Here is a 23,728-nt window from a genome sequence, read left to right on the forward strand (position 1 = left end):
AGCAAGTTTGGCAGGCTTATTTCATCGCTTTGTTCTCAACCTGTTGGCTTTACAAGTGGTTACAATTTTGTAGGATGACCTGGGCGGCAGTTTTCTAAGGGAGGAGGGAAGAATTTGAGTGGGGTAACTCTGGAACTGTAGTTCATGAAGAAAAATGCTTTTTATTCTAGACAACTTTGACTCTTCCCTGCATAAGTGTGCAACCAGAGTGCTAGGTTGTGCTCTCACATCCAGCCTTGCGCTGAGACAGTGGTGAGGCTGTGCGAACTCAGGAATGGCTCTGAGGACAACAGTGGACCTGAGAGTCCTAATCCCATCTGCACTCTCCCTTTTGTCTTGAGGGGAAACTGATTATTCCAGTGCAGATTGCATCTCCCTTTTGCTAGCTCACTTTTGCTGGTCAGCAATGTGGGAAGAGTCTTGAGGTTTTCCCTTGCACCTTCTTGCTTCTCCTGCCTTTCTTTAGAAGTACTGGACATGCAACTGGTACTTTTACCTTCCCACACACTGACCATGAGGCGGGGAGCCCAAATTTAGGCAGCAGCAGATGGATAATTTTCTTCCTGCTTCAGCTATAAATAGTCACAGTTTATATTAAAAAGAATCATTATTATTGTTTCTTCCTACTGAAATTTGTTTCAAAGATCGATTTCTTATCTGCTTGTTCTATCTTCCTCACACCTTCCTCAACTCTTTAGGACTTCAGCATGCATTTGACAGTGACTGGGAAGCTGGGAAAATCACTTACAACAATTATAAAAATGGATCCGACGATGCTGTTCTGGCTTACAAACTCTTGGTGCAAACAGGCAACCGAGCAAAGCCCATTGACATCAGCCAGGTACTGTATCAGAGTCCATACTGGTTTATACAGGAACGCACAATCCGTCAGGAGTTGGGGGAGATGCAAGGAGCATGCCATAGCCTTTTTTTTCATCTTGCTGAATTGAAATTCCTGAGTTGTACCTAATTGCGTAGCCTTGTTGCCTTTGCTTGAGCTACATGTTAGCTGCAGAGCCTGGCATGTGTTGAGAAGTATTTAAAATCAACACCAGGAATGCCTGTCCTTGGTGATTATTGGCTGGCATGCATTAAATGCTGTTCCTGTCTCATACATACACATGCAGTTTCCACTGCAATTGGTGTAGAAGATGCTACTCTGCATCCATAGGTAGATGGAGCCTGGTCCTATGCCAGATATACGGTCAATGTTAGCCTTGTTGCCCTAAGTGGCACCATTCCTGATTTGAATCAGATTTTTTTATAGGGATGACCTTTGCTCAGCCTTCTGCTGTGGCTTTGAATCTAGTGTTTGCAATTATTTGGTTAGTTCCTACCAATTTATTCAAAACACACATTTTAAAGGAAGATGTTTACAAATGATAGTGACTGGAAGGGGACTGAAATAACTATATGCTGTACAATATTATTGTACTGCCATTACTAAATATAGATATACTGTAGTAGAACTGAGAATGACAGTTGGTTGAGCTGCCTAAATAAAATGCATCTGAGCTTCTTTCATAAGGTTATCACAGCATATGACTGCATTTGCTGCTTTATATTATCACATAGGTAGGTGAAACACACTAGGTTTGACTCCTTATGCCAAAATTTGATTTTAAACCTCTTAAGAAAAAATTCTGCAGTAACCTAGCTTCTCCTCTCCTAGAATCATCATTGACTCTTTGTGCTTTCAGGCAGAAAATAGTGTCTCTAGTGAGCTTTTCGGCAGATCTGCTTATTTTCTTTTTTTGCTGGCATTAAAGGTGACAGATTTATGGATTACATTGTTCAGTTACTATGGTGTGTAAAACACGTTGCTATATGGCAACATGCTGTCAGGTTTGAATGATGCTTCAGCTATGAATTTAGCAAAGGTAGGGAGCCAAAGAGAAAACCTTTAGTGAGATTTTGTTTAGCAGTGTGTACCACATACACTGCGGAACAAATGTGATTGGACTACAGCTGCTGATACAATTTCCTGTGCCTGGGAGGGAGAAAAGCATGGTGCATCCACAAGGGCTGAGTGCTGTACTATGCAATTCCAAAGACAGCTTGAAGACATACAGTTGTTACATATCCTGCGGATTAATTGAATCCAGATCCTTGGAATCTAGTTTGGGGGTGTGTGTGCTTTTTTTTTTAACTGCTGTCACTGTTGTTCTTCATTTCATTAAAAAGACCTGAAACTGGAGCCAAGCCAGAATTTTAAATAAACAAAGCAAACCAAAAAAAAAACAGTAATACTTTTAATCCAGAGTCCTCTGTCAGAACTCTAGCTGTGCAGTATTTGGCTGCAGAACCCTAGAAGTGTACCACTGCTGTTTACCCCACAGATACATTTGCCAACAGTGACCCAAATAACACAGTGCACTTGTCTGCTTTTTTTGGCACTGGGCATTTTCTGAAATACATAGGTTATAGGAGACAAGTATGTCATGGTTTAACCCCAGTCGACAACCAAGCACCACACAGCCGCTCACTCACCCTCCCCCCCTGGTGGATGGAGGAGAGAATTGGAGGGGCAAAAGTAAGAAAACTCGTGGGTTGAGATAAAAACAGTTTAATGAATGAAATAAAATATAATAATAATAATAATAAAAAAAATAAATAAATTGTAATGAAAAGGAAAACAACAAAAAGAGAGAGAGAGAAACAAAACCCAGGAAAAACAAGTGATATAACCACTTACCACCCTCCAACCGATGCCCAGCCAGTCCCTGAGCAGCAATCGCTGCCCCCGATCAACTCCCCCCAGTTTGTATACTGAGCATGACGTCATATGGTATGAAATATCCCTTTGGCCAGTTTGGGTCATCTGTCCTGGCTATGCTCCCTCTCAGCTTCTTGTGCATCTCCTCCCTGTCAGAGCATGGGAAGCTGAAAAGTCCTTGACTAGTATAAACACTACTTAGCAACAACTAAAACATCAGTGTGTTATCACATTATTCTCATGCTAAATAATCCAAACACAGCACTATACCAGCTACTAGGAGGAAAATTAACTCTATCCCAGCCGAAATCAGGACAAAGTGTTAGAAAAATTTATACAGATGATGTTTTATTTTTATAGATCTCCTCCATTTACTGGGTGGTATTTCCTTCAGTGTTAACAACAGAGGTTAACTGCACACATGCATGTATAGGGACTCTTGCCAAGTTTTTTTCCCCTTCTTTAAAATATGTTTCTCCAATTTAGTTGGTTTTCACCCTCGGCTACAGACAGCCTTTTGGAATTCATATTTGATTGGTTCAGTCTATTCTGGAACCATCTTCTGATTTAGTGGTTATGATAAATATTATATATATATAAGTTTATAAATAACCACTTTCCACTGTCACTGCAATTATTTAGATTTTTCTTCATTGTCAAACAATAGTTTGCTGGTAAGTCACTTCAAGTGAGAGTTCATGCTGTTTGTCTTTTTGTCATAAGCTTTGCAGCAAGAGCCCTGAAATCAAAACTCATTCTGAATGGCTTCTAATCTTTCCATTTTGCAGTTGACTAAACAGCGTTTGGTGGATGCAGATGGAATCATTAACCCAAATGCTTTCTACATCTACCTGACAGCCTGGGTTAGCAATGACCCTGTGGCCTATGCTGCTTCACAAGCCAATATCCGGCCTCACCGCCCAGAATGGGTCCATGACAAAGCAGACTATATGCCAGAAACAAGGCTGAGAAGTAAGTAACATTTCATCTTAATGTCTTACAGTTTATATAGGTGCTCTCACTCCTTCCTTCAAGGCCTAGTAACTCTATAGTTGGGTGATGCTGTATAGGGTTCAGAAGCATAAACAGAACAATATATTGTGTTACTCCGTAGCCTCAGGAGACAAATACAGTTGTGGAATCTAGTGTAATCTGGCACCACCGAAGGGTTTTATGATGTTGAAAAATGAGTTTTATAACAGTTTCTAGCAAAGCTCTAAAAACTTATAATAAGCATTGCTTTTTAATGTCACCTTATAGTTCCATATGTGAGAGAAACCTGGAGATTGCATGAAATCCCTGAATTTCATCACTGAGATTACATCGTATTTATCCTCAATTTTTAATATGTAAGGAAATTTTATCAAGTTAGCTCATATGTATAAGCTACCAACACCGATATGGTACAAGAACTATTTAGGGGAGCAGTTTGTGTGAGTGGGTGTTCTCCTTCTGTCCCTCCCACTCTGTGCTGTTCACTGTTTTGCATCCTGAGCAGTAATGCCGGTTCGCCTTGCTTTGCTTCAGCTTTGAATTTATTGGGAGGATTGCTAGTTGGACACCAGTGGGGAATGGGAGAGGACGTGGGGGAGGACTGGCGCTCTTTTTCAAGAGTGTGCTTGGGTAACAAGCTAGCTGTGCTTCAGTGTATCCAAACCCTGGGGCAGGTATTCAATAAAAGGCTGGTGAAGGTTAAGGGTGAGAGGAAATGGCCTCAAGCTGTGCCAGGGGAAGTTTAGGTTGGATATTAGGAAAAACTTCTTCACCGAAAGGGTAGTCAGGCATTGGAACAGGCTGCCCAGGGAAGTGGTTGAGTCTCCATCCCTGGAGGTATTTAAAAGACGGGTAGACGTAGTGCTTGAGGACATGGTTTAGTGGTGGATGTGGCAGTGATAGGTTAATGGTTGGACTCGATGATCTTAAGGGTCTTTTCCAACCTTAATGATTCTATGATTCTATGAAATGCATATATTGAAATATACCTGTAGTTGTTAAATTATATAGAATTGTTTGGGGACTTGATATAGGCTGTGTTCATCCCAAATATAGTAATCTCCTGTATTTAGAGTTTTTAAAGTGTCAGTTGTTCCAAAGATGCAAAATTTATATTCAACACTTTTAAACATTTTGCTATAGAGAACAAGTGTCTTGTTAATCATGCTCTCTATGTATCTCCTTCTTCCCAAACACATTAAAACATTGCTATCCTTTTCCTAGTTCCAGCAGCTGAGCCCATAGAATATGCTCAGTTTCCTTTCTACCTCAATGGATTGCGTGAAACTTCTGACTTTGTGGAAGCTATCAAGAAAGTGAGAGCTATCTGTAATAACTATGCCGGCCTGGGGATTGCCAGCTACCCAAATGGTTACCCATTTCTATTTTGGGAGCAGTATATTGGGCTTCGTCACTGGCTCCTCTTATCCATTAGTGTGGTTTTGGCTTGCACGTTTCTGGTGTGTGCCCTCTTCCTCCTGAACCCTTGGACGTCTGGCATCATTGTAAGTTTATTATAAGGGTCTTTGTTGAAGTCAAATTCCTTTCAGCATAGCTCTTGCTGTAGTCAGGAAGGTTTTGTTTATGTCTGGGCCTCTAATGAAGTATGTATATTGGATCATTCATTATGTATTTATTCAACTTGAGGGGGGTAGAGTTCATGCTAAAGGTACAAACCTTAATAACCTTAATCCTTTGGCCACCTTTTTGCAGCTTTAAAGGTTTCTTATAAGGATATGTGAACTTTTGCCCTTGTTCAGATGCACATTAACATGAGAAATAAAGACACAGAGGAAAATTAAGAATGTTATTAAATATTAAAGTTATTTCTATTTAGTTTTTCCTTCCTCCCTTTTATCAGACAATGTTATTTTTTAAGGCAGTTGCTTGTGACTAACTTGCCTGTAAATTTGCCCACTGATTTCTGAATGCAGTCTTTCTGGAAAGACTGAAATGTTTAGGTTGTACAGTACACACTGAGAGTGTAACAACTGGGCTATTGAGGAGAAAGAGTTAAAAAACTATAAATTGAAGAGAATACTCCTCCATGCTTTCTGCAAGGCACCATAAGCCTCATAGTAAACATTCAAGTTAACTGGATGATGATGCTCCTATGTTTAAATTCCATAAACTGTTGTATGGTTTATAAAATGCCAGAGGTAGAAAAGTGTAAAACAGTTACTAGTTTTTGTAATATATGTTTATATGGCAAGTATGTTAAAAGGTAAATGTTTAGTCTAGAATATTTTTCATAGCACTTAATCAAGCAATTTATGCTATTTTTCTTGATTCATTTTTTCTTGATTCATTTTTTTTCTTGATTTATTAGCTTATTTATTATAGTGCATACTTTTTTCCCTTGGAAAGATGGTTTATTTTCAGAGTCCGCCATTGCTTTTATAAGTTTGTCTCTTTTTTCCCTGCTTGGCTTTAGAAACTTTGAAGTCGATTCCACAGATTTCCTCCCCTCCCTTATTATTTTTTACAAGGTAGATGAAAGAAAAACAAAAGCTTTCCCTTAGATTTAACTATTTGCGTTGTCCATGTCAATCCCTCCAAGTATCTTTAAAGCTCAAAGGCCCTTTGTAACCTGAGACTCATCAGCTAATTATGACATTCACTTTCTTCTGGGCTTTAAACCTACTCTGGAGTCCTCCTCGCTTACATTTGGAGTACTACAGAAAGAATTCCAATGCAGTTATTTGGAAGTTAGTTTTTCTAGAAGGATTGTCAGAGAAACAGGTGAAAAAGAGAAAATTTATCTTCCAGTGGATATCCATGAGAAGGAAGAAAAAAATTATTTTTCAAATCACATATTGATAAATTGTTACCAATAGAAAAGTGATGCTTGATCTGTTAACTGGTTCTTGGGATAATAATTTAAACTGACTCTTCAGAGGGTCATTGCCACTGAGCACAATGAAACAAGGAAAAATGGCTTGTCTATGGGGATAAGAGAAGGACTGATCTGAGGGATATATTTTATAGTCCCCATGTTGTTTTGAAATATCCTTCCTCTTCATTTGTCTAGAGTATAAGAAGTTACTAATGGCTGTTTGAAATCATCTAGGTGGTGGTGCTGGCTCTGATGACTGTGGAGCTGTTTGGCATGATGGGTCTAATTGGAATAAAGCTGAGTGCAGTGCCTGTGGTTATCCTGGTTGCTTCTGTTGGCATTGGTGTGGAATTCACTGTTCATATTGCTTTGGTATGTAAAAGCAGAAAGCATTTTCAAAATATTGTAAAATAAAATGGTGACTGTTATGATTCCAAATCCTTACTTAGACTCCTGAGTCAGTGACATGACTCTCAGAAGAGTATCAGTCATAAACCTCACACAAAGTTTTGTGTGCCATTTGGATTGTCATGGTAGAGTACATCTGATCTGATGAATTAGTTCCTAACTATTGAGTCAGTCTCCTAGAAGATAAGAGGGAATACATAACAGTATTTTAGTATTTAATATTTAATAATGCTTTTTGAAGACTGTGATTAAGATCATGGGTAAACATGGTATCTAGTTGTGTGAGCCATACAAATACATAGACAAAGCAGAGCTCTTAATATTCATTATTTTAGGCCACACTCTCCCACTCATTATCTGCAGCCTCGCTGTTGTTGACTCTCAGTGCTATGTAGCTGTTTATGCCCTCTTGTATGTAGATTCTGTATCTTGCAGTAAAGAAACCTTTGAAGGGAGATATTCAAAATCATATAATATGTCATTTAATCTCTCTGGACCACTAAAATTTGAATGATGTTAATTCTTCATGTGGAGAATCTCCACCTTCCTCTCAAAACCCATCAGGTATTAATGGCTCAAACGTGCAATCTATAGGGAAATAGTTTTCCAATGTAATAAAGAGAAGCAGAGGGGAAAAAAATGTATGAATGTTTTATATAAACATTTTCAACATTTTCAACATTTTCACAGTTAGGTGTCCAAATCTAGAGAGCACCTAATCATCCAACTTAATCAACCTGATGTACAGAAGTGCAGAGAAATGACAGTTCTCTTGCAAGGGAGCAGTTGTGGATGCTCGTTATGCAAAACTCATCATGCTTTATTTGGTGACCAAGACTGGAGTAAAGGGCTATTTCTCTGTGTTCACATTTGACAGTGGCAGTGCTGATCTATGCAATGCTAAGGATAAGCTTAGACAAAGGCCTGATTTCTATTTTCTGCCGATTAAGCAATTTTGATAATAAGTTGAGTTCTTAGATATTTTCTTAGAAATTGGGGAATTTCAGAATTTAAATGTTTATATACTACAAATGAAAAGCTACCCAAGTTTTAAAATATTTTCCATTTACCTGTTCTTAGCAGTGTTAGATCTCAGAACTCTCAGCATTACATACGGAAAGGTCTCTTCACGCACTCAGCATAAATCATTTTTGTATAAGACTATTCTAATCCATTTTTTAGAAGAATGTTATTTTAAGAATGTCATTGTCTTCATGGATTTGAAACAATGTATTAAAAAGAAAGAATGGGTGGGTCTGGTAAATATAATATAATCTCAGGAAAAAGATTGTAGCCTACTGTAATCTCTTCTTTATTGGTACCATAGCAATCAAAAAAAATGAAAGGAAGGGGCTGGAAAATGGGGCAAGAGAAGGAGAGAAATTGGATGGGGATTTAACAGACCTTTTAGAATCAACAAGAGGACTGGTAGACTATTGAGAGGATCTGTTGACAGTGAAAAGGAGCTGGGAACTAAAGGGGATCCTAGAACACTGGAGATATAGCCAAATATTGGGAACACAAAATCATAGAATCATAGGAATCTAGTCTCATAACATGAGAAGCCCGGTGTTTGGTGCCATGAGTGCCTCAGGACCAGCCTATCACTACTGTGACAGCTTCAGTGACTGTTGCTGTCCACCCTGTCGTGCACAACCACAGCTCTTGGGGAGGGAGCTTTCCGTCCTACAAAGGGTACTATGAAGCTGACCATGGGCCATTTGAGGACCCCCACGTGCCTTTTGATGTGTGGTATGAAAGAAGAAATTCTAAAGTAGAAGTTATAGAACTGCAAGATGTTGAATGTGAAGAAAGGATACCTGGCAACAACTCAGAATAAGGTAGATCTGTCTCCTGTAGCCAGTAGATTTGCCTTTCTTGGGTAATGCTGTGATCAGAACAAAGGGGAAAGATAAGAATTCTCTGAAGTACCTTTCCTTCAGGTGGGTTTACTTCTTAGTCCCTGATCATCTGGAATCTCCTGACCATGAATATAGTACATTTTGCACTAGAAGTTAGGTTGAATAAGATAGTGCTTGCCAGTGCTAAGAAGTTACAATGATCCAAACATAAACTACTCCAAGAGCCTTGCAAAGTGGGTGAGTATATATTATGATCCCAGTTTACCAGAAGAGGAAAATGAAGCAGAGGTGTTATGTAGCCCGTTCAAAGCTGTGTGATTGCATTTCCTGTTGATAGATCATAGAATCATAGAACGGTTTGGGTTGGGAGGGACCTTTAAAGATCATCTAGTTCCAACTCCCCTGCCATGGGCAGGGACATCTTTCACTAGATCAGGTTGCTCAAAGCCCATTCCAACCTGACCTTGAACACTTCCAGGGATGGGGCATCCACAACTTCTCTGGGCAACCTGTTCCACTGTCTCAGCACCCTCATCGTAAAGCATTTATTCCTTATATCCAATCCAAATCTGCCCTCTTTCAGTTTAAAACTGTTGCCCCTTGTCCTGTCATTACAGGCCCTGGTAAAAAGTCTCTCTCCATCTTTATTATAAACCCCCTTTATATATTGAAAGGCCGCAATAAGGTCTCCCTGGAGCCTTCTCTTCTCCAGGCTGAACAACCCTCAGCCTTTCTTCATAGGAGAGGTGTTCCAGCCCTCTGACCATTTTCGTGGCACTCCTCTGGACCCACTTAAACAGGTCCATGTCTGTCTTGTGCTGGGGACTCCAGCAGGGCTGCTCTCAATCCATTCATCCCCCAGTCTGTATTAATACTGGTGATTGCCCCGACCCAGGGGCAGGACCTTGCACTTGGCCTTGTTGAACTTCATGAGGTTCACACTGGCCCACTCCTCAAGCCTGTCAAGGTCCCCTCTGGATGGCATCCCTTCCCTCAAGCATATCAGCTGCACCACTCAGCTTGGCGTCATCCGCAAACTTGCTGAGGGTGCACTCAATCCCACTATCTGTGTAATTAATTAATAAAGATATTGAACAGTACTGGTCCCAATACGGACCCTTGAGGGTCACCGCTTGTTACTGATCTCCATTTGGACATTGAGCCATTGACTGTAACTCTTTGGACGCGGCCATCCAGCCAATTCCTTATTGACCGAACAGTCCATCCATCAAACCCATATCTCTCCAAGTTAGCAACAAGGATGTTGTGGGGGACCATGTCAAAGGCCTTACAGAAGTCAAGATAGATGACATCAGTTGCTCTTTGCTTATCCACCAAGGCAGTTACTCCATTGTAGAAGGCCACTAGATCAGTCTGGCACAATTTGCCCTTGGTGAAGCCATGTTGGCTGTCTCGAATCACCTCCCTGTCATCCATATTCTTTGAAATAGCTTCCAGGAGGATCTGTTCCATGATTTTACTGGGCACAGAGGTGAGTCTGACTGGTTGGTAGTTCCCAGGGTCTTCCTTTCTACCCCTTTTAAAAATGGGCGTGATGTTTCCCTTTTTCCAGTCACTGGGGACTTCACCTGACTGCCACGACTTTTCAGATATGATGGAGCGTGTCTTAGCGACTACATCAGCCAATTGCCTCAAGACCCTGGGATGCATCTCATCGGGTCCCCATGGACTCATGTATGTTCATGTTCTTCAGGTGGTCTCGATCCTGATCTTCTCCTACAATGGATGGGACTTCATTCCCCCAGTCCCTGCCTTGAGATTCAGGGACTCGAGAGATGTGGGAAGAGACATTACCATTGAAAACTGAAGCAAAAAAGTTGTTGAGTACCTCAGCCTTCTCCATGTAGGTTGTCACCAGTTCCTCTGTCCTATTTATCAGGGGGGGATACAATTTATTTTGCCTTCCTTTTCGGAATAACGTACCTGTAGAAGCCCTTCTTATTTTTCTTCACATCCTTTCCAAATTTAGCTCCAGCTGTGCCTTAGCTTTCCTGATCACATCCCTACACATCTGGGCAGCGTCCCTATATTCTTCCCAGGATGCGTGCCCCCGCTTCCACTGCCTATGCATTTCCCTCTTGTGTTTCAGCTTGACCACGAGGTCCTTACTCAGCCATGATGGTCTCCTGCCTTCCTTGCCTGATTTCTTGCACATGGGAATTGATAGTTCTTCTGCTCTAAGAAAAATGTCTTTAAATAGCTGCCAGCTCTGTTCAGCTCTTTTATCCCTGTGCAAACTGACATATGATACAACTATTTGACTACAGCATGTAGCAGACTTACCAATAATATAGCATGTGCCCTGAAGGATGATTGCTACTCCATAGAAATCAATATAATTGCATGTTTGTATCTGCATAGTTGACCAGTACATAAAAACCCCATTCTATAAACAACAAAATAAATAACCAATAAGTTATAATATTTTTATTCATGTTAGAATTTCTATCAGTGTTTGAACATTAATATTTAGAGAGTTTGTACAATTTCCTTTCAAGGTTTAAAATAAGAACCACACTAGATCACAAATGGTAACTAAAACACAGTCCAGAATTACATGAATATTCATATTCTCTTTCTCTCTTAACACTGTTTAACACTTTCTTTTCTGCCATGGGGTTTTCAAGGAAAAGTATGCACCGTAATCACATTTCAGCAGTGTTCTAAAACATAATGCTATCATCATTGCATATAAAATCTTTAAAAATATACTTCTGTCAAAAGACTTGATGACTACTATGTACACTACAAAAATAAATTTTCACGTAAATAAATTATATGGCATAATTTTATCTTTGTAACTGAAATGACACAAACCCACTCCTACCAAAATAGACAGGTGATGAGACCCAGTTTGAATATTTTTTCCTTTTAACTCCTTATGCTAAAAGCTATGATGAGTCTTTAATGTGTTATATACTCTTTCCTATTTAACATTAGTAAGCACTCTATACAAATAAAAATACATTAAAAAGGAAAAACATATCTGTAATCGTGCTTCCAATAGAAATAAAATCCCTGCATTTTGCTTGGTATAAACTGGCATGACAAATACTGTAAGAAAACATTCTTATGATACAAAAATATAAATATCACCCACAATTAAAAAAAGGTTTTAAAAATCCCAAACCAAACCAAAATAAATGTTGCCAGCCACTGAGTTCTCCCTTTGCCAATGTGACTATTGGAGTGTGAAGCAGCAGACAGGTCATCCACACATACCATGCAGAACAAGGAATTGGGCAAGGGCAGATGGGAGACATCACAGCTCTTCCTTGCCCCCTTCCCTCCTCTTGTCACCTCAGAGGAAAAGGAGGGAGAAAGGGAGCACATGCCTGTGGGCTGCGCCAGTGGTGTCAGTGCGAGCTTTGCTGACCGCTGACACAGGAGGACACACACTTGGCAGTTGAAGGTAGCTTCCAATTAGTATCATACAGTTTTGTTGCAAAGTTTTTATGACCTGAGGTCACTATGCTGATAGTACTAAATTGGGGCCCCTTGTCTTGTTTTCATGTTAGACAGTGAACTGGACCAGTAGGCAATTAAAACATTATCCCCTAGCGTGCATCGAAACAGTGGCTTATGTATAATGGGAACAACGTCAGGCTCTCACTGTCTCTTCAGGTGTTCACACTGGAGATCTGTAAACAAGTGCCTCATATCAAAGTGTTTTCAAGTGAGTGAAAAAAGGCATGAAAATTTGTGCATCCTAGTTATCCCCATTCACTGTGCTGGGAAGGTCTGTGGGCAAAGATAGACTCCCTGAAGCCACTGGAGAAATACACCTTCCCATCAAAGAATTTGCAGCTGCTGTTCAGGCACTGTATTTAAAGAAAAGCCCCACCATCACTGTGTTTAAAAATCGAATGTTGGTTGTGTGTGTTTGGCTCTGAATACATATTTGATCATCTACCTGCTCTAAAAAACAGCTTGGAGAAGGGCAGAAAAAAGATGGAGAAAGACAAAGAGAGAGAGAATGAGAACTTTTGTTCTCGTATTTTAAATTAAGGTTCTCCATTCTTAGGGTTTGGTTTCAACCAGAACACAGAGATTGTAGTATTTTTCCAGGCCCTTCACCTGCAGCAATCCATCTTTAGTTTAAAAATAACAAAAAAAAAAGCTAAATTAGTTTCACAAAGGGATCCCAGTTTAGCTGTTTTAATTAAAAGTGCCAATGCAGTGTGGGAAAAAACAAGCAAAACAACAGAGAAAAAAACATACCAGGTTTTAAGTGTCATTCATTACAGTCCTGGATCCAACAGAAAGTCATTTATATTTAATAAGTGAAAATATAAGATTTTTTTTTTTTAATCCTTCCATTTGATTTTTCTCACTTATTATTAACTTCTTTCCTGCCATCAAAATAAGGTGACAGAGGATACTGCTTTGAATGTTATAAGGCCACAGGTGAGCTGTGGCTTACCAACAAAAAACTAGATTATTTAGCTCCTAATGCCACTCATAGTTAACAGTATCAATATCAAATCAAGGCATATGCTCATTGACTTTCTGTAACCACCAGCACCTTTTGAAATGAAAAAAGAATGGTTATAGTGTTTGCACTTACTTGGCACCGTTTATGAAAAATATCAAAATACTTTTGTAAACAGTAATTAAGCCTCGCAACTATCCTGGGAGGTAGGTAAGTACAGTTATACCCATTTTACAGATTGAGAAACTGAGGCACAGGGCAGTTATGTGACTTGACCAAAATCACGTGTACCAAGTCATTAATAGAGTGGGAAACTGAACCACATTACCAAACCCTGACTTCCTGTCTTCTATTTTATCTCGGCCCTTTGATGATGGTAGTCTATGGTACATGTTGGTAAACACCAATGCAGTTTTCACTAGTGCCTACTAACAGGGAAAGCCAGACTCACACCAGCATCAGTGGGTTTATAAGCCCATTAAGGGTTACCATACAGTAAAAGAGAAACTACGGTACACTGGGAACATACACACACTGACATGCACATTTCCAGATGCACACATCAATACACAGCAAAACAAAACCTGCACACAGCTAAACCTATTTAAGTCTCCAAGATTAATATGCTTTTCTTCATATCTGCATATTTTAAAAAATTATCACGCACAGCGTGTTTGAAAGTTAACAGTAACATTTCAAACTACCACAGGGTTGTGATATGCAAATTTAAAATATTTTAAACATGTACCTTTACAGAAAAAATCCTATTACATAAGCAATATTCGCATAGAATTATACAAGTAAATCATACAATATTTAAGCAGCAGCAACTTATGCTGAAATTTAGAACTATATTAAGTTTACTTGTGGCAAAGAGATCAATATACAGTAAGTACAGAGCAAAACCAATATTGTCCCCACTCTATTAACTGGAGGCAAATGACTCCGGATTATACTACTTTACGATGTTCTTTTGTATATTACATATGTGTACATCTTTAAATATTTATAGAAATATTTAACAAAATAATACAATAAGTTACAGTAACATTGAATTGTTGTCCTGATGCAGCATGTCCTTTTCCACAACTTTGAGCAGTTCTTCTCTTCAAGCAGTTCTGGAAATAATACGGTTTTCCATCTTTGGCCTCTTCTTTGCTTCAGTTATTACCCTTTACAAATACAGAGGAAAAAAATACAAACATTCATTAAAGCTCAAGAAAAAAAAAAACAAATCAAGCTAAGCTCATTTCATGATTCTTGTGGTTACAGTTAGCAGTCAGGCAACGTGGACTCTTTTTTCCATTAGTCATAGATGACTTCGTAAAGAAATCCTGATGCCAATTTAAAAAATGTGGATGCCTTGATTTCTGAATGCCACAAATTCAGTCAAAACCAATGGACACTTCAAAGAGAAAAAAGCTGTATCTGATACTGGACACAGTTAAGATTCTCATAGTAGCCTGCTGTTCAGCTTGGAAAATCTGAGCCCGAACATTTCCTTATTCTGAGGATGCTATTACTTACCATAGACTTTGAGTATAAATGCATTCAGGTTTATTTGCACTTTGAGATGTTTGGAGAGAAGTTTTATAAATCAGAAGGTGATTTTATCAGGAATCATCAAAAAAATTCCATCAAAATTCTGCACATATATGTGTGTGTATGTGCATGCGTGTGTGTAAAATATTTCCGCAACCAAAATAAAATGGCTTGCTTTGGTCAAACTAGTGTCTGCCACTGAAAAGCTGTGAAAAGCAGAGCAAGAAAATAGGGACCAAGAGCTAAGTAAGGATTTAACACTTCTGTTTTTTTCCCCCAAATGAGGAAAAAAAAAGGAGTTAGAATAATTAAATTGGTTTTCAACCACAAGCCCCAAAAAGCTTTAGGGGTAAAAACCTCAATTTATTCCTCCCCTTCAAAGCATTCCCCATAAAATTAATGGATTTTTTTCAAGAAAACAAACAGCTTTAGTCTTCCCCAAACATCTAAACTATCCCATCTGTTCTGAACAGCACTACATCCTGTAACTTTCTGTTGCTAGCCTAAGGAGAGATAATGATTAAAGTTTCAAATCGCACAAATTCTTGGATGAACCAGCAGAATATTATTTCACAGGAACATATTAAATGCCCTGTTAAGTCAGCTTTGACCTATATGAATCTGTGATAGCCACTGCAACTGCCCCTGGCAAAACAGAGTGCTTGGCCCAGGGACTCCTCCAATCTGGGCGCTTGCTGGGCAGATCTCCAAATACAGCGTCGCATCCCCAAAGTGCAGGGGACACCCCACAATGCAACACCGCACTAGGCAAGGTGGAGCTTTCCCATCTCTCTCACTCAGCCCGTCTCCCAGAGGGATTTAGTCCTCACTATGGACTTCAAATTCTTTTGATGAGTTTTATTCGAAAAAGGACAATTCTTGAAGTAACTGGCAATTTTACACTTTCACTGTCATTGCTGTGTGATGTTTTAGAAGATAGCCTGATTCAGTGATCAGAGCACAGGGAAACAACTGAAAGTTCGCTTTGCTAAGGTTTAGGGTGTTGACTATACTTTTCGCCTGGCCTATATCCCTCGAGATCATGAATTCCACCAGGGCATGATCACTGCAGCCCAGGCTACCTACCAATCTTGACCTCTCCAATAAGTTCCTCTGCGTTGGTGAGCAACAGGCCCAGTAATGCATCTCCTCTGGTTGGACTTTCTATCACCTGGATTAGGAAGTTATCCTCAATGCACTCCAAGAGTCTCCTAGACTGCTTGCAGCTTGCTGTGCCACTTTTCCAGCGGATGTCAGGGTGGTTGAAGTCCCCCAGCAGGATCAGAGCCTGCGAGCGTGATGCTTCCTGTAGTTGAAGCAAAAACGCTTCATCAACATCCTCCCCTTGATCAGGTGGCCTGTAGCAAACACCAGCCACGAGATTTCCTTTGTTGGCTTGGTCTCTAATTTTCACCCATAAGCTCTCGACCTGTGTACTGCTGTTTTTCAAAGATGGCTTTGTGCAATCAACCCATTTTTTTTACATAGAGGGCCCCCCCCCTTCCTTGCCTGGCCCTCCTGAACAGTTTATAGCTATCGATTGCAGCGCTCCAATCATGTGATTCATCCCACCAAGTTTCAGTGATAGCGATCAGATCATAGCTTTCCAGCTGCACAGTGGCTTCCCACTCCTCCTGTTTGTTACCCATGCTGCGTGCATTGGTATAGCGACACTTCAGTTGGACTGTCGACCGTCTCACCTTTTTGGAGGAACCTTTTTGGAGGGTTGGGGGGGGGCATTCCTCACTACTCCGGTAGGTGCGCTCATCCACCCTGTTGCTTGTGAGTACACAAGTGTCACGGCTTTGGACCCCACCCCCCAAGTTCCTTAGTTTAAAGCGCGATTCACTAAGTCAGACAATCTGCCAGCAAAGATTCTCCTTCCTCGTCTAGATAGGTGGATCCCATCTCTCCCCAATAGGCTGTATTCATCGAAGAACGTCCCGTGATCATAGAAGCCAAAGCCCTGGCGACGACACCGGCCACGAAGCCAGGTGTTAATCTGCATGATGCGTCGACTTCTGCCCACACCCCTATCCCTGACTCGCAAGATAGAGAAGAAGATCACTTGATTCCCTGTCCCCTTCACTTGTGCCCCCAGGGCTCTGAAGTCCTGCTTGATCTTTCCCAGGTTATGCTTTACCGTGTCATTGGTGCCCACATGGAAAAGAAGTAGGGGATAGGAGTCTGCGCTTTTAACCAGTTGTGGCAGTCTCTCTGTGACAACCTGGATCTTGGCTCCTGGCAAGCAGCAAACTTCCCTTGACTGTATATCAGGCCGGCAGATGGGTGTGCCTCGGTGCCTCTCAGCAGAGTGGCCTACTACTAGCACTTGCCGCTTCCTTTTGCAGTTTTTAGTGTGTGCAACTGGTGAGGTTTCTCCCTGTGAGTCTTGTTCATTGGCTTCACCCACTGCCAAGAGTTTGTATCTGTTGCTGGTTGGTACATACAAGGAAACGGGGGGGGGGGGGGGGAAGTGATATCCTGTTGCCACGAGTCACCAGAGACCACGGCACCTCCTTCTCCAAGGTGCTGTCTGTTCGCTGTTGACACTCTTTGGTAGTCCTTGGAGGTCAGTGTCACGGGGCCCTAGTATTTCTTCTTGCAAAGTCTCGAATAATTATCTATTTCTTGTTCCCCCTCCCTAATACAGTGTAACCTGCTGACTTCCTCCTCCCGCTGCCTGAGTGACTCCACCAGAGCACACCTTGCACAGGTGGAGCTTGCACCCTCCTCCACCCAGGAGTGTGGGGTACAGACTTTACAGCCCTCCACCTGGACAGCAGCTTCCCTGATAGGAAGCTCTGTCTGGGTGGCTGCCTCCACTCGTCCCAGGCTAGCCTGGCTAGGTAGATGGTTCCCGGCTGCTGCAGAGCGCAGACCTCGCCGGGTCTCTGCCACCATGCTTCCGACGATCCCAAAGCACTGCCTAATAAGCCCTTCTAATTCCCTGGAGACCTCAAGCTGCTGGGTAGGTTTGCACAGCCAACAGCTAGCTGGGGTGACTGTCAGGGCCGCAGCCAAAGCCTGCGGGTGAGCAGAGCAGGCAGCAGCCTGACAACCGCCCTTCTCACGCGCCCTTCCACGCAAACTTCCACACTGCTCCTCTCAGATGATGCTCCCTGTTTGCACGCCCTGTTTGCGGTGCTCCTGGTTGCTGGAGCTCCCTAGGGGCTGGTTATATGTGGCTTCCCAAGGTTTGAACTGGCCGCGGGGACAGCCAGCACCACCCGGCATCTACATGTTGTAGATGAGGTACAGAGTTGGGCATATATAGTGCTGCTAGCTAGTATGCTATGTAGTTGGGCGTAGTATAGTGCTGCCAGGTTTGAAGTAGAAAAAGTTGCAAACACATTCATCTTGAGTGAAATAGGAATGTAAAAAAGCAGCACACGACTTAGTAGTGTTACTTTATACTGGTCCTGTTGAATACACTGGCAACTTTCCATCAGTTGAGTGCTTACTGTGTATAATATCTGATAGTGTGGATCCTCAGACCTGTGAGGAGAAATGCACTGTATCAGTGGACACTTCTGTGTAAAGTGACAGAAAGACCTGATCCACTAGTAAATGCTACAGTGGATGTGACTGTGTGAGTGAGCAAAAGTTGCAAGTCCTTGGTCTGTTCCAAGTGTATTCAGGAAAACCCGAATCAGTATTGGCTAGTTTTACAGCAAACTTCCCATGACAGTCATGGAAGCTATGCCCTCATGAGAGTGACAAGAATAGCCCTATAATTTTTACACCTGAAGTGCTTTTACCATAAAATGAATTCTTTGCGTGTGGAAACGAGCAAACCAAGAAAAAAATGAAAAGCCTACTGGTGCAGGCAGGCATTGTTTCCAAAATTATTACTATGGCTCTGACTCTGTAATCAATGCTTACTCTGGTCATGTGACTTCAGCAGCAGCTATATGGTATGACTGCAGGATCAGACCTTGTCTTGAAGTCTAGCCAGCTATAGAGATATTTTAATGGACTGTAAATTGAAGTAATTAACTGGTGAAAAACTGCATACTAAGAGAGAGGCTGTTTGAAAGGCTGTACGTCTCTCTCTAATGAAATGGATTTCATTGTTTTACAGGCATTTTTAACTGCCGTAGGAGACAAGAACCGTAGGGCTGTCCTTGCATTGGAACATATGTTTGCACCAGTGTTGGATGGAGCTGTGTCCACTCTGTTTGGAGTGTTAATGCTCGTAGGATCGGAGTTTGATTTTATTGTCAGGTAAAGCATTTGTGTGTCTTGACTTCTTTTTTTTTTTAGTAAAAATAAGTATGCTTTTAATATCTAGTCATTTCAGTGTATCTGTCATTTTATTACTATGTATGGCGTGTCAAGCACGCTTACGTCATGGTCCTGTTTCCCCTATGTTTTATTAACTCCTTGTCACATGCTAGACATAGTAGTATTTTGATTGCTGTTATTCAAATCTGTTCCAGGAAAATCTGACTCCCAGCATGAAAGGAAACAGAAATGGCCCTCTTTAGCAAAGTTTGCTAATTCTGGAATTAAGTCAGTTTGAAGCAGCTAGTATTGTCCAATATTAGCTGGATTTTACCTTTAACCTTCCAGATATAGGTCTTCCAGATTTTTCATATGCACAACAATTTGCCTGGAAAGGACACATGGAGCTACGAACATGCTGCAATTACACTGCAACTGATGCTCTCTGGGCCTTCTCCTGCTATCTTTATATGAGGTTTACAGCAATTTATAAATGGGTGAGGAAAAAAGCCCTGTTTGGGAGCTAGGGAACCACAAGTATGAACACAGAACTTCATATTAAAATTTTGTAAAGCAAAGTCCGAAGGCTCTTCTGTTTAGAACTACAGGCACAGTTTCTTGTAGATTTAATTAAGAATGTGAATTCGTCAAGTATGAGAGGAGAGCAAGTTTTTCTTTTGAGGGGAATTTGAGAAGTACAATGATGAAACAGATCCCAATCCATTCCAAACCACCTGTGGAGCGCTGCAAAATCGCTAATCTTAGAAGTAACACAGGTTCTTTGTGGCAAACTGCAGCACACACACACACAAAAAAAAAAATCCTAGCCCTAAACCAGAACTGAGGTAGAACTGGGCCAAATAAAAATACTCTGAAAGATGACTTAACTGCTTAGGTAAACATAAACTGGATAGGTGATCAGACTTAGCTGACATCCATTTGACAACAACAACAACAAAATGTCAGAGGCAGGAACTGAGAGAATGATTGCTAAATCTCATCAGGATTTTTTGTTTATGTATGTAAGAGATTTGCAGAAAGCAGGGAGTAGGAGATTTACACTTAGGTCTAAATACATTAAACCTACATGGGAATCATTACTATACAGATATTGTATGCCCTGAAATAGAACTTGTGTTTTTTTCAGGTCAGTATATTTTATTTTATTTTATTTTATTTTATTTTATTTTATTGGTGGTGAAGAAATAAGGTAGAATTATTCTTTTAGGACCTGATCTTGTAAGGGATGGAACACACTGACGTATAGGTTGCTCATAGATTTAGCCTAAATTTACAGGGGTATATTTGCTGTGCTACTTTCCTACTTAACAGACAAAAGATTTGGCAAGCATATTTTTGTATCATAGCAAATAGAAGACTGTAGCAGCCCTTCATTCAAAATTTGGAGTGGATATTCTCTTAGTACATAAAATGAGCATTTCAACTTTTCAGCTTCTTTTATTTTACTTTTTTTCCCATCAGTTTCTTGCTTTCTAGTACAATCTGACTTTAGTTCACCTTGTTTAAAAAAATAAAATTAAAATAAAATAAACCAAAATAAAATAAAATAAACTATCAGAGCCTGAGCATTGTTATAGCGGGTGAAGATGACCCCAAACTTCCAGAAAGGGATAGATTAGTCCAACAGTGTGGAATATTAAGTAAATTAACAGACGTTGTATACACCAAGTGGTCAGAGCTATAATCTTCTTGTTTATCCTAATGTTACATGAATGAGATGCAAATGTTTTAATGCCTGTTGTTGATCTCTGTCCCAGTATAACGTTCTGGTGGTTTATCTTAGTGGAGTAGATTGGTTCACCGATTTTTGCTAATGCAGATCAGGAATTCCAAAATGTTCACAGCAGCAGGATATCTGTAGTTTTACAGGAGTCTGATATATTTGATAAGATGTAGAAACATGAAGGCAGTAAAGTTTGTTGCCGGCTAATGTCAGCAGAGCTATTAGTAGCAAACTTGCCCTCAGTTCTTTTCTCTACCCCTTCTCCTCCCAGAGTTTACCCAAGAATGAGTTCTTGAGATCATTATTTATAATGCAGCCTTAAATTTAGTCTGAGCTCCAGCTGTGCTGAATACCAACTAACAAGGCTTTCCTTTTACTGACAGTTTTACCATGGTATTCATGATCGATCACAGACATTAGCCCTCAGTGGTGGGAAAGGAGAAACACTTGTGCACCTTCCTCTTCTTCCATAGTATTTCAGCCTTCATATTTGAATTGGCTGATGCAAAACAACACTATTCAGAGGTGTTAAATTGTCCAACAAAAGATTAGCTTGCAATGCAATTCTGCTATTGTGGAATGCTATTACTCAGTAGAATGCTGAAGCTTACTATAGAATGGGCAGCATTTTCTTTGCAGAAAGATGGTTCCTGTGTTGTAAAAAGGCTGCAATTTGAGCTATTTGGTAAAACTGGAACTCACAGATTTCTAGGTGGAACTTTGTGATTAATGAACGGCAGGGGAAAGCCTTACCTTACACTGGAGATTTAATTAGAGATTCCACTGTAAGATGCAGAAGTATTTCACGCTGGATTAGCTGCTGGGAGAAGTGGGTTTCTTTCCCTTCTAGGCTAAATTGTTTAACTTCTACACCCTTCACTTCATTTGTTTGCTTCTGCTGGATTTTCACTAATGAGGGCACCTTTTCATTGTATTTGTGCTTTCAATCCATTCAACTAGTCACCGCACATTCCATATTTTTGTATTTGTGTAACACATTCATAAATAACATTATGTGCTGCCAGATTCTGGGAAATTAACAAATTTAATTTTCTTTCTTTCTTTCTTTTATCAGCTAATACTTTGGGTTGTGTGATGTACATTCTCTAATCCTGTCCTGGTTTTGGCTGGGATAGAGTTAATTTTCTTCCTAGTAGCTGGTATAGGGTATAAATCCAAGGGGTAAAAAACAAAAAAACTATATATAAAGAAAGTGATATAATTATTTAGTACAATTTTAGTAGTATTTGAGATTTAATTTAGTATATGTATTTTGTAATATATTTAGCAGTAGTATGTAATCCCTTATTTCTAACAATATTTGTGCCTCTTCTCTTCCCCCTCTCACCCCTTTAAACCCTACTTCAGGTATTTTTTTGCTGTTTTGGCAATCTTAACCATTTTGGGAGTTCTCAATGGATTGGTGCTGCTTCCTGTTGTTCTTTCACTCTTTGGACCGTACCCTGAGGTCAGTAAAACTAATGGTGAACAGAAGAAATTATAATATTATCTCTCCCCCTTTCTCTAGAAACTCTTTATTTTTAAAATTCTCTTGGATTTTTAAAATTTTTAAGTTTCTTGCTCTAGTTTTAATTTAAATCTTTATTAAATGTTATGTTTGTTATTTATTTGATATTCTTCTACTTTCTAATACTTTTAAAGTATGTTTTTTTAATAAGTATTGTTTTAGAGGCTGCAATCAACAAGCTACATACAAATGTAGGTATTAGGTAAGCTTTTAAAAGCAGAATGTCATATGCAAATATAAAACCAGGCTTTTCCCCAAGACTTTGCAAAAGACAGTTTCTTTTGTACACGTACCTTCTCCTTTCCCACCCTACTGCCTCTGTTGCTTTCCTCAAAATATTTAACTCATCAGACCACCAAGGAGGCCTGTGTGGACCAACATTACACCAGTGGTGGTCCACAGACCACACCCTGATAACCATGGCCAGAAGTTTGCCAAAAGGTGCCCCCCCACCCCCCAGTCCAGTCATCCCTCCCTGTGCTACCCTTTTGGCTCAAGCAAAGATCTTGGTGGGTGGTAGGCTCCACCTGGATGTTGAGGACTGTACAATATAAAGCCCAAGTCCAGCAAAAAAGGATTCACAGCTATCAAATTTGTATTTGATTATTCATTACCTACACTTCAGTTAACACAATTATTGTGTTATGTATGGGTATCTTTATCATGCATTAGTAGAATCAGTAATGCTATGCTGCATGTTTATATATATATGTGTGTGTGTGTGCGCGCGCATGTGTATAAAAATCAAACACAAGGTACATATACAGTGCTAGTAATATAATGAGATGTATTTATTTTGGGTTTTCATATTTGTTGTGGGTTAACTTTGGCCCGCTCAGCCGCTCACTCATTCCCCCTCCTCAGCGGGACAAGGGATAAAAAAGCTCGTGGGTCAAGATAAAGACAGGGAGATTGCTTACCAACTACTGTTTCGGGCAAAACAGACTCAACTTGGGAAAAATTAATTTAATTTATTGCCAATTAAAATAGATTCAGGTAGTGAGAAACAAAACCAAACATTAAAACTGCACCTTTCCTCCCCCCTTTCCCATGCCCAACTTCACTCCTTCACTCCAGACTCCTCTATTCCCACCCAAATGGTACAGGGGAAGATGGGAGATGGGGATTACTGTCAGTACATAGTGGTTTCTCTCTGCTGCTTCTCCTCTCTCACATTTTTCCCCTGCTCCAGTGTGGGCTCTCCCACAGGCTACAGTCCTTCAGGAAAAAAATAACTGCTCCAGCATAGGTCTTCCACAGGCTGCAATGAATATCTGCTCTGGTGCCATGGAGCACCTCCTCTTCCTTCTCCGACCTTGGTGTTCCCTCTGCTGTTTTCCTCTCTCTGTCTGGCGATTTCTGCCCTTTCTTAGATATGTTTTCACAGAGGTGCCAAAAGCTTCACTAATTGGCTCGGCT

At 40.4% G+C, this 23,728-nt stretch overlaps 1 protein-coding gene across 1 annotated transcript in view; it reads left to right on the plus strand.

The window, feature by feature from the left end:
* The window catches only part of LOC309601978 (protein patched homolog 1-like), a gene marked incomplete at both ends in the record, with an annotated part of 55,387 nt that overhangs the window by 29,114 nt on the left and 2,545 nt on the right, over positions 1–23,728 (plus strand). Inside the window, 4 exons of the mRNA XM_082335240.1 lie at positions 699–841; positions 3,505–3,688; positions 4,934–5,025; positions 6,780–6,917. Of these exons, the coding sequence (XP_082191366.1) occupies positions 699–841; positions 3,505–3,688; positions 4,934–5,025; positions 6,780–6,917 (557 nt within the window). The remainder of the gene's footprint in view (positions 1–698; positions 842–3,504; positions 3,689–4,933; positions 5,026–6,779; positions 6,918–23,728) is intronic.

Source organism: Platalea leucorodia (genome assembly GCF_965183815.1).
Source record: "Platalea leucorodia genome assembly, chromosome: W".
Lineage (NCBI taxonomy): Eukaryota > Metazoa > Chordata > Aves > Pelecaniformes > Threskiornithidae > Platalea > Platalea leucorodia.